This window comes from Perca fluviatilis, chromosome 22 (assembly GCF_010015445.1).
Source record: "Perca fluviatilis chromosome 22, GENO_Pfluv_1.0, whole genome shotgun sequence".
NCBI classification, from domain to species: domain Eukaryota; kingdom Metazoa; phylum Chordata; class Actinopteri; order Perciformes; family Percidae; genus Perca; species Perca fluviatilis.
In genome coordinates this window covers 12,198,858-12,212,593 of record NC_053133.1, presented here as the reverse complement: position 1 = coordinate 12,212,593, position 13,736 = coordinate 12,198,858, and the positions used below count along the sequence as shown (strand labels likewise).

General features: G+C 43.9%; 1 protein-coding gene across 3 annotated transcripts in view; it reads right to left on the bottom strand.

Moving 5' to 3' along the window:
* zfhx4 (zinc finger homeobox 4) overlaps positions 1 to 13,736 on the bottom strand; it is an 86,765-nt gene that overhangs the window by 4,560 nt on the left and 68,469 nt on the right. For all 3 annotated transcript variants that reach the window (XM_039789690.1, XM_039789689.1, XM_039789692.1), the window contains exons 8-11: positions 7,747 to 7,880; positions 6,341 to 6,541; positions 5,877 to 5,997; positions 302 to 5,701 (exon numbers count right to left, since the gene is read on the bottom strand). In XM_039789690.1, coding sequence (XP_039645624.1) covers positions 302 to 5,701; positions 5,877 to 5,997; positions 6,341 to 6,541; positions 7,747 to 7,880 — 5,856 coding nt within the window. The remainder of the gene's footprint in view (positions 1 to 301; positions 5,702 to 5,876; positions 5,998 to 6,340; positions 6,542 to 7,746; positions 7,881 to 13,736) is intronic.

Genomic DNA, 13,736 nt, shown 5'->3' with positions numbered 1-13,736 from the left:
CAAACCTACAATAAGGGGAAAAACAAACAACACAAACAAAAGCCATGATATAGATACATTTGTTGTAAAAAAATCTCTGAATTATCAATTAGCAGTTCAACTCTGATGATGACATTATACATGCACTAACTTCCACCATTTTTAAAATAGTTTCAAAAAATAAGACTTTTTGACAAACTGTGATAAGGACAGTTTGGGTTAAACAGTAGTATAGCAGAATAAAATAGTGCATGATACAGCTCAGTTCATAAAGCTTCTAGTCTATTTAACTTTTTTTTCATTGTTCGTCATACTAACTCACCAGGTGTGTTGGGTGGGAAAACAGGAAGTGATGATGGCCCATTGACCCCAGGAAGTAGCACTGGCGGAAGGCCAGATAACCCTGGGTAGCCTGAGGGTAGGCTGAGGCCATGAAGTGCATTATTGTTGTCCATTGCAGTCTGTTGCTGCTGGCCAGGCAGGCTGAGTCCATCACCAGCTTTCTTTATGCGGTCCATCTCTTGCTGGGCCATCAGTTGACGGACAGTGGTTGGTGCTAGGTAGTCCTTTTCTCTATCTACCTGATTTCCCAGGGTTTCTTGCACTTTGGCAATGTGCTGTTTGGAGAAGATGTGGTCTCTGACGGACATCCGGGCAGTGTACTTTACACCACACAAAGTACACTCAGGCCTGGGCCCATCTGGTGAGCCTTGACTTATCATAAATGGCTTTCCAATGTTGATCTTGAATTTCTTTTCTTTAGCACGGGCATTCTGGAACCACACCTGGACAACACGCTTGGGGAGTCCAATCTCATTGCCAAGCATCTCACACTCTTGCATTGTAGGAGTGCGGTAGTCACTAAAACAGGCTTTGAGGACTTTAAGTTGCAGGTTACTCATCTGGGTCCTGAATCGTTTGTGGCTTGACCTATCCCCAGCATTGCTACCTTTCCCGGACTTGTTGAAGGGGTTACCTGCCCCAAAGGGACTAGGAGAACTGGGATCAGCTAGGCTTGATGATTCACTCCTGTCATTGAAGTCATCCATTTCATCATCTCTGGAGCTAAAGTAAGAGTCACAGTCCTTTCCAGAGAAGCTGAGGGCAGGGCTCACCATGCTGTATTGGTACCTTTCATTGGCACTATCAGAATTTGATGCCATGCCACTCTTGTTACTCAGCTTTTCCCCTCCATTGGCTGTGAGGCTCTCAACCTCATTGTTATTACCCTCATCTCCAGTTGTAGCATCGCTAATGGCTGTATTGATAGATGATGTCTCATCAAAGTCCATCCTACTGAAATCATAAGATGAGGCTTCGGCTGAATTAATATTTGGCCCGTCAGTTTCATCACAGTTTTCAGCTTTTAAGGATGAAGGGCTTAAGAAGTTTTTTACCTGTGCCTCAGATGGTTTGACTGGGGTTGAGGATGCAGCAGGCAGCTCATACTCATTTGGCTCAGTCTTGGTAGGCAGCTGTGGGTAGTCAAAGAAATTATACTTATTTGGGCTTTCAACTGTTTCATTGTCTTGATTCATCATTGGGCTTGGTGGCAAGCTAAAGCCTGCCTGCTTAGCGTCATGCCAGTGTCTAGATCGTATGTGGCTATCTAGAGCAGATTTAGCCTTAAACAGTGCTCTGCAAAAGGGACATTTCTTGTGGGACTGGGAGGGCCCTATAGCCCTAAATTGCCCCTTTCTCTCTCTTGCACGAGTGTTTTGGAACCAAACTTGCACAACTCTCTTTTTCAAGCCAACCTCTCGTGCAATGTGGTCCAACATCTTCCTTGTGGGATTAGAGTCAAGTAGGTATTTGTCGTAGAGAATCTCCAGTTGTTCTGGTGTGATGGTGGTTCTCAAACGTTTATCTCTGTGTTGCTCTTCACTACTGTTTCCACCATCTTTATCGTTAGCACTTTCGTCCTTGTCATCCAGTTTTCTCTTCAATGCTCCAGAGCCTGCAGCAGAGGCCAAACCAGAGTTACCCTGAGAGGGGATTTGGGAGAGGCCTCCAGATAAGAGCTGGCTAGCCATTAAGGGGTTATTTGGGTCAAATATCATATAGGGCATATCCATGGGTCTTTCAAGAAACTGAGAGTGAAGAAATTGGTTTTGGGCAGCCAAGAAATGCATGTGCTGATGCTCCTGCCATAGCTCCACAGTGGGGAATGCAATTTTACACTGGTCACACTGGTACTGAAGCATCTGGTGGGAGAGGCTGTTTGTGAGTGAGGAAAGGGCCATGGAGAGTGGACTTGAGGGCACTGCAGCTGCCTGTGGCTGGGAATGGGGTCTTGACATTTGTGGCTGGGGAGCTTTCTGAGGAGGTGGCTGCGGTGTGCAAGCCTTCGATGGTCTGGGTTCTGGTAATGACTTGATCACAGGTGAGGGTGCAGTCTCAGTTTGTTTAGGTTCAGTTTCGGGAGCAATGTCAGGCTTGGGGGAAGTTTTCCCTATGCCGGGACGAGGAGAGGCCATCACAGGGGAGCTTGAGCCAGAACTGCTGGCAGTTCCATGGGACTGTTTGGGTGGCTCGAAAGGTACTTGGGTAGTCCTAGCTGGACCTTGCTCAATATTATCTATGTATTCCTCACACATGTCCTCATTACCTTCCTCATCTTCATCCTTATAACACAGCTTTTTCTGGTGAGTGATGAGGTCAAAAATGCGTGGGAACACAATGTTGCACTTTTTACACTGATACTGCATGTTGCTGGTTCTGATGTATCGCTCATTGGTCAGCTCTTTTTTCTCATTATCTTTAGAATCTGCCTGGTTTTCGTAGGTCTTGCGAGCTTTCTGGCGGGCATTCTGGAACCACACCACAATGACCCGAGTTGGTAGATTGAGCACAGTGGAAAGTTGCTCAATCTCATCATCCTTCGGATAGGCATTAGTGTCAAAGAAATCTTGAAGTACCCTCAACTGGTAATCAGTGAATCTGGTCCTGGAGGACCTCTTGTTGAAGGCTGACTCAGTTCTGTAGTATTCATGAACACCGAGCTGGGGCTCCATTCGAATATCTTCCAATGTAGTAATGGGAGGAATATTGAAATTATAGGGAGAGTCTTTGCTCCGCTGTCTTTCTTTGAAGAGAGTATTACGGAACCAGTGCTTTATGACTTTTTGGGGCAAGCCAGACTTCTCTGACATCTCCTGAATTTGCTCTTCATTGGGGGAATTGTTGATGTCAAAGTTGGCACGGAGAATCTTAAGCTGGTCATCTGTGATACGGGTGCGTGGTCGCTTAAACTGGGACTGGCGGAGGAAGTTTGGATCAAGACCCAATTGTTGCTGGCAGAGCTGTGTAAGGTCTGTGGAAAGAGAGTCCATACTGGGCATCTGAAGGGCAAGCTGGGGGGGCAGGCCTGGGTGCTGGACGGACTGCATCATTAGAGGTGGAAAAAGGGGCAAATCCAAGGGAACAGGGAGCTGCACTTGGGGAGGTGCAGTAGGGGCAGTAGGTGGTGGAGGAGGGGGTGGTTGCTGGGGTGGTGTTGCCTGGTGAGAAGGTTGGTGTGGGGTCTGATGGGGGACAGACACTGGTGAAGGTACTGGGGTTTGGGGCTTGGTCATTGATGTAGAGGAGGGCTGAGGAGCTGTCACTGGGGCTGGAGTAGGAGGTGGCGGAGGGGGAGGTGGTGGCGGCGGTGGTGGTGGAGTCTCAGGTGAAGCAGGGTTTATTGGATAGAGTTTGTCATAGGCCTCTCTGTACTGCTGGGCAAACTTTTCCAGCTCCACATATGGGAAAAAGTGACTGTGCACATGTTCCTGATGGCTTTTGAGAATAAGCATATTGGAGAAGAGTTTTCCGCACATCCCACACTCAAGCTTATCATTGTTCATTTCCATTTGTTCAACTCCGTCTTTGTTTTTCTTTTGGTTTTTTTGTCTGTTTTCATTGTACTGGATGACCAGTTCAAATCCAAAGTTCTCCAGTAGTGCTTTGGCTGCATTGCCCCTTGCTCCTGACACAATACGTGGAGGAGGAATCAATGACTCTGGGAACTTTGATTTTCTAGGGTCTTTGTTGTCTTTTCCTCCATCACTTATTGCATCACCTGCATTTTCCATCTTGGCTCTGTTTTCTTGTTTTTCTAATTGGTCCTCTGCCTCTCTTGACATCTGAATTTCTGAAACTGACACGCTGCTGGATTCCATTTTAGATTTGTGGTTCTGCAGTTGCTGGTTTTTCTGTTGCTGAATTTGCATCTGTGCCTGAGAGGCTTGCTGCTGCTGCTGCTGTTGCTGCTGAGCCTGTTGCTGGGCCTGAGCCTGCTGCAGCTGATGTTGCTGTTGCATCTGCTGCTTCAAGTCCTCAAGGAATGATCCAGTAAGGCCAGGCATTCCAAAAGCTGCTGCTGAGTGCAGCGCTAGCTCTGGGCTAAGGTTGAACTCTGCTCCTGGGATGTAGAAGGGGAAGAGGAACTGTGGCTGCTGAAATTGCAGCAGTGCTTCTGGGGTCATTGGGAAATGGGGGAAGAAAGCTGGATTAAGGAACTGAGGCTGGAAGAAGGCAGCCTGTTGCTGGAGTTCATGTTGAAGCTGCAGCTGCAGTTGGGCTGAGGACTGCGCTGACTGGTGGCTGCTTGTCTGTGCTGAAACATGGTCAGTAGTTGTTGTTTGTTTTGTGTTGTTGCTGCTGTTAGCTTCTTTGGGTTCCACAGTGTTTTCTTTGTTAGCAGAGGGTGTTCCACTTCTAGCAGTGTCTGAGTTGCTGTTGTTCCCTTGGGTGCTTGGGGCTGGGCTTTTTGCAGGCACTGGACCACTAGTGCCAGTGACACTGTTACTGCTGCTCATTTCTGTTTTGGCTGTTCTGGCTTTGGTCTGGTGGAGCACTGACCTCATATGAATTTCAAGTGTTGAGCTTTGGCTGTAGGCAACATTGCAAATATTGCATTTAAATGGTTTGTTGTCAATGCTGTTGCTTGTCTCTTGTGGAACTGGGCTTGACGCCTCTTGAAGAACCTTCTTCAACTTATGCAGGTGGGAAACTGAATTATAGTGAACTAGTAGGATGTTCTTCTGGGTGAAGGACTCCTTACATACTGTGCACTTGTAAGGCCGAGAAGGGTCCAAAAATTTCTCCATTGTAAAGTTGGGCCCTTTTCTAAATGGTAGGGTCCGTTTTGGTTCTGCTCCCATGTCATCTAGCAGAGAGCTACTGTCACTTCCTGTAGGACTGGGCTTCTCTTCCTGGTCCATTTCATCATCTTTGTCCAAGTCATGTTCAAAGGCCTGAGCTTCCTCCAAGGCCCTGGCCTCACTCTCAGTGATATCTCCATTCAGAGGCAGATTTCCAATGAGTTGCTGCACCTCAGCTTCACTAAGTTCAGGGTGTCCATTTTCCAAATGCTTCCTGAGGGCCAGGAATGTCCTGAAGCTGCGCTGGCAAAGGCTGCACATAGTGGCTGCTCTGATGGCATGGTACTGGGAATGTATTTGAAGCTTCTGCATTGTCTTGAAGGCCAGGCTGCAATGGTTGCAACGATATTTGTAGACATGACGATCAGATACTGAGAGCTGCTGTTGTTGCTGCTGGAGCCTTTGTAGCTCACTGAGATGATCCTGTAGGGTATCAGGGGACTTGCTATCATGCCCTAACCCACTGGTTCTCTTCCAGCCTGGGGCCTCTGAGGCCTCCTTTGGGGGCTTAAGATCCTCAACCTGCATGTCCAATTCATTCTTGTCTTGAATGGTCAGCTCATCCTTTGAGATATTTCCTAAAAGTAGAAAATACAATTTGAAGTACAATACACTGCATCATATATGTATCATTATTTTTCTGATAAATGACAAACCACCAAACAAACCTAATAATTATTCATGTTAATACAGTTCAACTTCATTATCACTTGGACAACCAATTAATGACAATTCAATCCAAATTCTGCTTACCTTGAGACTTCCCTGACCCATCAGTAAGAGAGGTAGAGGAATCCATTAAAGACAGACCTTTGTCTTGTCCAGTTTGGGGATGCATTATATTATTTGGTGTTGCTGTGTCAGGTCCGACAACCTATCAAGAGCAAAGAAATGTTTTGATTATCATATACATTTGTAAATAATGATATGACTTGGTAGATTATATCTCAAATATTTGTAAATGTTGAGGAAGTATTTCAACTTGCTTCTTCTTATTTTAAAGATAGTATTTGCTCCACAGAGGACAACAACAATTAATGTTATGGCAGTATATAAAGGCAGTACAATAAATGCATGCGACATATTTTATGGAAATCTTGCAGTAAAGTAATTTTTAGTGACTACTCTTTTCCAGTTTAGAAGAAATTGCAAATTTGCAAAAACACATTTTTGCTGACACACACACACAAATCTTCATAATCATTACTTCTACATACAGTCATAATCAGCTTTTCCACGCAGTCAGGAGCCACACTGTGAAGGTGGGTGAGATGCAGCTGTAGGTGAATCTTGTTGCTCAGGACATCCTGGCACAGTGGGCAGCGAATCACTGGCTGCATGGAATGCTGGGACATCACATGGAGCTGCATACGGTTGGCATCTTTACTGCTGTAGTTGCAATATGGACACTGCTGAACCTAAAAAAAACAAGATGGTGTAATAAGTACTGTATCTGATTGTGAGTAGAGAAAAAAATACCCTGTGCAATGTAAAACTTAATCCAAGAGCAGGAACTACTTTTTGCACAAGATGTACTCCTTAGTGGGTATTATTCTTGCACAACAGAGGCTTGAGCATAACTGGCTGTCCACTGCCTCGCTAAAGAAGCAGGACATCACCTTTAATAACAAACAAGGATCGAGACATACCAAGAACCATGTCACCGGCACTGTTAGGGGTGAAAATAACTGCACATTTACAAAATCAAATTACATTTTTTACATGCTTAGGGTTAGGCTAGGTTAGCTTTCCTGTTCTTCCCTTTTCTTCACTTGCCATGTCCACCTTAACACAGAAAATGTAGATCAACCATGTTTCATGTAATTCACTTAAGTCTCTCAACTCATGCAATTTTATTAGCAGAAAACACGATTGGCCAGAATTTCTAATCAGTATTACAGATGACAAAGGTGTATACTCTCCCAAGCTACGCCATGCCCTCATTACAGGGAGTACTCTTAACATAGCTGCCTCCCCACCACCTGTCTTAATAGAATCCATTTCTGAAATGACTAAGTCCTCCCTCCTTGCAGGGCCCAGAACCAGACAAGCTAATACTTCATAATCTAATTTAAAAACACATATAATTTAAAGAGATGCAAAAAGGGGGAAAGAAGCAGGGAGGGAGGCCTAAGGCTAGTGCAGGTATTTCACTTAAGAACACAAAGACTGGCCTACTGTGCTTGATGCTAAAAAGCTCTGTCAGGTAGGGAATGGTGGGCTGTGTTTAACCCTTTTATAGAAAGCTGGCGCCAGCAATTGCTAAATGCTTAGCTTAGCATTTCTGCTTCTTACAGTTCATAAGTATCTTCCCATTAGCTCATCCCACAGTGACAGCGAAGGTTAAATTTCATTACTGCATATGAAGGAGAACCTGCCTCATTAACTATTAGCTTTCTGTACCTAAACATTTATTTGGAATATTAATTCTCAGATATCCACTCTAAATTGATGCAAACAAAGCTCAATAACCTTCAGATGTATTTTCTTTGGAAAAGTGGAAACAGTTAGAGGTCCATTGTTGGTCCTCTTTTGAGTTGCTAGGAACTACACATGTAACATTTTCACGAGTACTGCTATTGTAGCACAATTGGTTTCCTTTTGATATTCTACAAACATTTACCTGCTCATTGGCAGAGGTCTTCCCCTCAGCAGACTTTGGCCTTTTGGGAGGACTTTCAATTTGTCGATCTTGCAAGTGGGAATGTTTAACCATAGCATTCGGTCCGGTAACCTCTTTGGATGTGGCATTCACTCCTGGCAGAAGGGGAGAGAGTCAGAAGGTAAAACATTTAAAATGACAACAATTTAAAAATCTCGTAAAGCTGCAAAATGATTGATGGCTAAACAGTAGATTTATTTTTTAAATAGAGCTTTTTGAAATGAGTACTGGAGAAGAATGACACATTTAACATAAGAGTTGAAAGAGAGTAACAGGGCCATGTCACATTGATATATGGTATCCCATAGATCACACATACATACTGTATGAGAAATGGGAATATTAATCTTAAACATATCAAGTACATTAAACTAACACAATTGAGTGAATAAATTGAAATGTCTGACATTTTGTGGCTGTGTTGGATCACAAAATGGTCAAATGACTATTAATATACATATAATAGAGTGAATAAGATAAATAAGTCTACCAAATTAATCATTGGGACATAGGTGATGATTTAAAAAAAAAAGATTTTACACCAAGTCAACATAAGCATGGATACAAACATGGACTATATTATTCACATTCATATACACTGACGTGCTTCTGCCCTGAGGACATGTGAAATGGAGAAAACTCAGGCAGGCTCATTATCACAGCACGACATACATTAAATGTTATGGTAATATTATACACTTCATTAGTTCGTATACATTTCACCAGCTGGCTCAACAACATCTCTGTCTGTACAAGATGCAAAATTTTCGGGGCTTGGTCACGGCTGGTGGTACAGCAGCAGTGCTACTTGTGTGTGTACATTTGTGTGTGTGCGTGTAAGCGTGTGTGACGTTAACAGCAGGGCTCAGTGTGGAGAGATCAGCCTCTGGTTGTATTTAGTAAATGCTGCAGCCACTGATAAATCTTTCATTAGCCTCATCCTGAGATACAAGCCATGCAGGCCCGTCTATACTCTGCCACTGCAATTTACCCACTCGGCACAACACAAAGACACAGCAACTCTCCCTCCCTACTTCCCTCCCCCCCTCCCCCTTGCTCTCTTCCTCCCTCTCTCCCTAAGCCATCACCACCCCACCCCCTCCTCTCTTTTGCCTCCCTTCCATCGTCTGGTCACTCAAGGCAATATGTGAGCCTCACTCTTGCGAATCAACGCTTCACGCTAGATGCACAAATGGAAAAAAAGGGAAATCAAAGCACTGATACATGGAGAGGGGGTTGAAAAAAAACATTTTGTATTTCATATTATTCTGTGGCTCATGTTTGTATTGGGCGCATATCAATTCCTCCGGCCCGTTCATGCATTTTAATTCTGTTGCATTAAGTAGGTGTTCCACTTATTTTATTTGTAATCCCCTATATCTGGAGCCTGAAATATTGGCCTGTCAAGGAAAGTGACAAGAAAAAGAGAGGGAGGGAGGGAGGAAGAAAGAAGGAGAGAGTCGAGAAAAAAAAAACACAAGGGCACAATGTGAATTTCCAAGAACATCCGAGAATTGCTCTGCAGCTCAGAATAGCGAGGTAATCTCGTCTTCCACTGCTTGTGATGGCCCCTTCAGGGCTTGTGTGTGTGTGTGTGTGTGTGTGTGTGTGTGTGTGTCTATGTGCATGTATGTGTGTGTATTATGTGCTTCATGACTGGCCTCTGACACTTCATTGGTCAGATCGGTCCAGCCTTGAAGCACCCGTCACATCACCTGACCTTTCCAAAGCCTCCGCCCCGCCTCCCATATTTATTATGACCATTTCTAATTTCAACTTTCAATTTTTGCCTCCGTCTTCCAGTCAATTTGCAACTAAATTACATCCCTGCAAAAGGAGATGAGGCGATTGTCAGACAAGAGGCTGCAAACACATTTACAATGCGGTGGGGGAAAGAGCCCACAGATCACCATTGATTACTGTCATATTGAATGTAAATGTATGTTTGTGTAGTGTGTGTGTGTGTGTGTGCATGTGCAACATGAAGATCTGTCCTTCTGGTTTAGATTCATCTTCGACCTTGTGCTTTCATCATCACTTATGACACTCACGCGGAGAAAAACAGTTGGTTAACCTTGAATGTTAAGGGAGCAGTTCTCCCTATGGCCACTTAGGAGCTTTAAATGGCAAGCCATGCGAATGTGAACAATAAAGTTGTTTTGAGGCATAGAATTACATTTAAAATTGTTAAGTGTCCTTCAAGGATATAATCACCTGTAACACATAAACACAATGGCTGCCACAATCCAAACACTTTGCATTCATGAGAGAAAATAAAACATATCCCTCCGCCTATAGGTTAACCAACTTCATATTTTTACCTTCAAAAGTGCTAAAATAATAATGGGAAAGAGCAGGATTGAGAACAAGACAGGAGCAGGAGACTCTCCTCTCATTTTCCTTTGTTTCTGAGTCTGCGCCCGACACTTAATGACTGTCTCTTTTCCTCCTTCTCCCTGTTCTTTCCCCTCCCTTCCCACCTTACCTCCATCCCTTCATCTTTAGGTGGGCTCCACCAGCTGCAGCTCAGTGAAGCGGAGGGGGAGAATAAACCTGACACCGTCCCCCCCCCCAACCTCCACCACCAATGACAAATGTCTGCATGCAGCAGGACCTTGCTTGATTAGATAAATCAAAAGGTGATTTATGACACTCAACCCCTTTTGCATTGCAGGGGGAGAGAGCGCCACACTCACCACCCATCTTTATTTGCAACTGTCAATGGTGTTTAGGGAGCTGCGTATACACACACTTATATACACGCAAGTGGGCGCTCAAATGGAGAGAAGTACAGCGCAACGGAGGGAAAGGCAGAGAAATGTAGAGAAACAGAGGAACGAACAAGAAAAAATTATAGAGAGGGACAGAGAAGCCAGTAGCTCTAAATACCTCAGGATATTTCTGTCCCAAATTGTTCCTCAAAAGGCAGGAGCACCGGCAATACAATCATAGCTAATGCTTTTCCTGTGGATCTATTTTAGAATCTGCCCTTATGTGTCGGAAAGGGTGAGACATTTTGTGCAAACTGAACCAAGCAAATTAGATTTTCACACAAACAAGCATATCACTGAATCCTTATATCTCTCCAACTATGACTTTATATGAAATCAACTACATCTTGCAGTGGACTTTCAAAACAATCAAACCGTACCTATTCCAATCTTTTTCTCTTTTTCCTTTTTTTTTTTTTTTTACAAGCTGCAAAACAATTAGATCCCATTCCTGACATTTTATTTCATGAAAATAAAAAAAACCCAACAAACATAGTGTGTGTGTGTGTGTGTGTGTTGGGGGCGTCAATTAAAAAGGAGCAGGCTGGGTGGCGGCAGCTTGGATTTAGTATTCAATTTAGCTGTCCTGAGCCCTGGCAGACTGGCTAAGGTTACGGAGTAGTAAATCTAGCAGGGAGAGCTGGCCAAAACAGGCCAGGGAGGGCTGGCCAGCATGATTTACTGGCCTACTGCTCTGAGGTTACGCATTAGGCTGACCCCCGGTCACCTTATAACATTACAGCAACACACTCTGAACCCCAAACTCCCACTGAAGCACTCAGCAGGCCCAGATCTAGCCGGAGGGAGGTAGAGAGAGAGAGAAAAAGAGAAAGTCTGGGAACGAGTGAGATGTAGAGAGGAAGAGACATAGTCAGATGGAGAGGGGGAGAGAGAGGAAGAGAATGGCTGTTAAACAGCAGCTGTCTTATAGTTTGTGTTTTTTAATGATTAGCCCTCCTTTATCTTCCATCTCCAGCCTGTGTTCTAATGAGAGATAAATATGAGCATGGCCTTGTCACATTTGACAAATCGTCTGAGACGTTCAACAAGCTGTCATTACACAGAAAACACACATACAGTACATGCACAAAAGGATTGCTGCAGGCTTGTAATTAAACATGCTAATATCTTTAATATATTTTAATCTCATTTTAGAGAGAGACAGCTTCCATTTCAAGTTAGGCAAATTTGCAAGATGGATGCATGCATGCAAAAAAAACTATTCTGAAAGTGAACAAGCTTATATGGAATATTTAACATCAGATCTTGTTTTCATGCAATTCTATTTTGTCTCCCCCCTTATCTGCACTATTCAAAATTGTACACAAAATGTATACATAACATTTGACTGTAGGAACAATGAGTAATTTCTTGCTAATTTGAAGCAGGTAGAGATCTGTAATTTCCTTAGGCTGCCTAACAGGCTCATTTCCATGCGGGGGCCTTTGTTTAGTTGGTTATTTATAAGAAGTGGGCCCCTGAGCCATGGTGGTGACATGCACCATCTACACACACAGCACAAAGCTATCTGGAAGTAATCCACATCGGGGACATTTGCATGGAAAATGTAACATGGATTATAATTAATCTAAAGTGACATGGGATTATAAAAGACAATGTAAATGAAGCAAGGGAAAAAGCTCTCTCTGCCCCCCCTCCTCCCCATATATCTGTCTCTCTTTTCCCCTCTCTATCTACTTGTCCTTCTTTGTTTAAAGGATCTTGGTCTTGGAGATGAAGTGCGCAAACACACTGCTCACTTGGTCACACTGTAATCCCTTCCCTGGAGATCTCCACACACACACACACACACACACACACACACACACACACACACACACACACACACACACACACACACACACACACACACACACACACACACACACACACACACACGCACACACACACGCACACACACACATCTGAACATTTCAAGCTTGCCAGAGATTTGAGGCTGAGGATGGAGATGCTAAATCTTACTACTTTAAGCTAGAAAAAGAGAAAAACAAGGCCCTGTCTCTGATGATAACTCTAGCATAACAACATGCCACCAGGCTCCCTTTTGCATTTTCTGGCAATTGACTTTCTGAAACCTCATTCAATCCAAATGCAAAATAAAACACCAAAAACCCACTGGCAATATTATATTTGGCTTCCCAGCCAAACTTGCAGCTGACCCAAAGGCAATTCTTAGAACTCATAATTCACCAAAAATAAAAAGGCATACAGTTCCGCTTTATTAAATAGATTGCTGACATCTGATAAACTATACTTGAGGACACACGCATATGTAAGCACGCTTTAAAGTAGGAGGGACCTGGGCACTTTTTTTGCATGTGTGCTGTGGTGTTAAATGACGCTGGCGGTAATATGTGGCGGTAAATGCATGGATGGTGGTTCCCTGCCAGTCCGTCAGACAGGCCTGTCAGAGAGATAGAGCTGAAAGATAGATGACTAGCTAAACTAATAGGCCCCAGCCTCACTCAGCTCTCCTTCTGCCTCATTGAGCCTCACATTATGGAGCTAGGTATGGCATGCTAGGAAGAGGAGGAGGGGAGGGAGTTTGAGATGGATAGAGGGTGGGAGTTGGAAGGTGTGTGCGTGTGTGAGTTGAGGATTGAGGGAGTGAGTGGGATAAGAGAGAAGAGACATTAGTAGAGAGAGAAAGAATGAGAGAGAGAACCCCATGCAATGACAGAGAAAAAAAAAAGAGAGAGAAACCCCATGCAATATTCATCCCCAGCCATGGATTTCCATCTCATACATAAAAAGACCATATGAATTTGTATTTGGGTAAATCAAATCTAACAAAGCCGGGGCTATCCCGACCACAGCCTCACAGCAGAGGCATTATGTGCTCCCTACCTCGCCCAAAATAACAAAAACACCAAGCCGTCTTGTACAGATTGTTGCCCCTCCCTGCTAACAACATTGCCATTCTTACAAACGGATAACCATTTCTTGTGCATTTTTTCTATCTGAGGTAATGCCTGGTGATGGGGTCACAGATTGGACAACAATTAAGGGACGGATTGAGACAGGGAAAAATAAGAGAGAATGAAAAATGAAGGGAGGGTGCAGGGGAAAAAAACTAATTTAAGGGTTGCAAGGATGCGGTGCAATATTAGAAAAACATATACACAGGCCCCCCCATCTAATCCTGTGCTTATGAAAAAT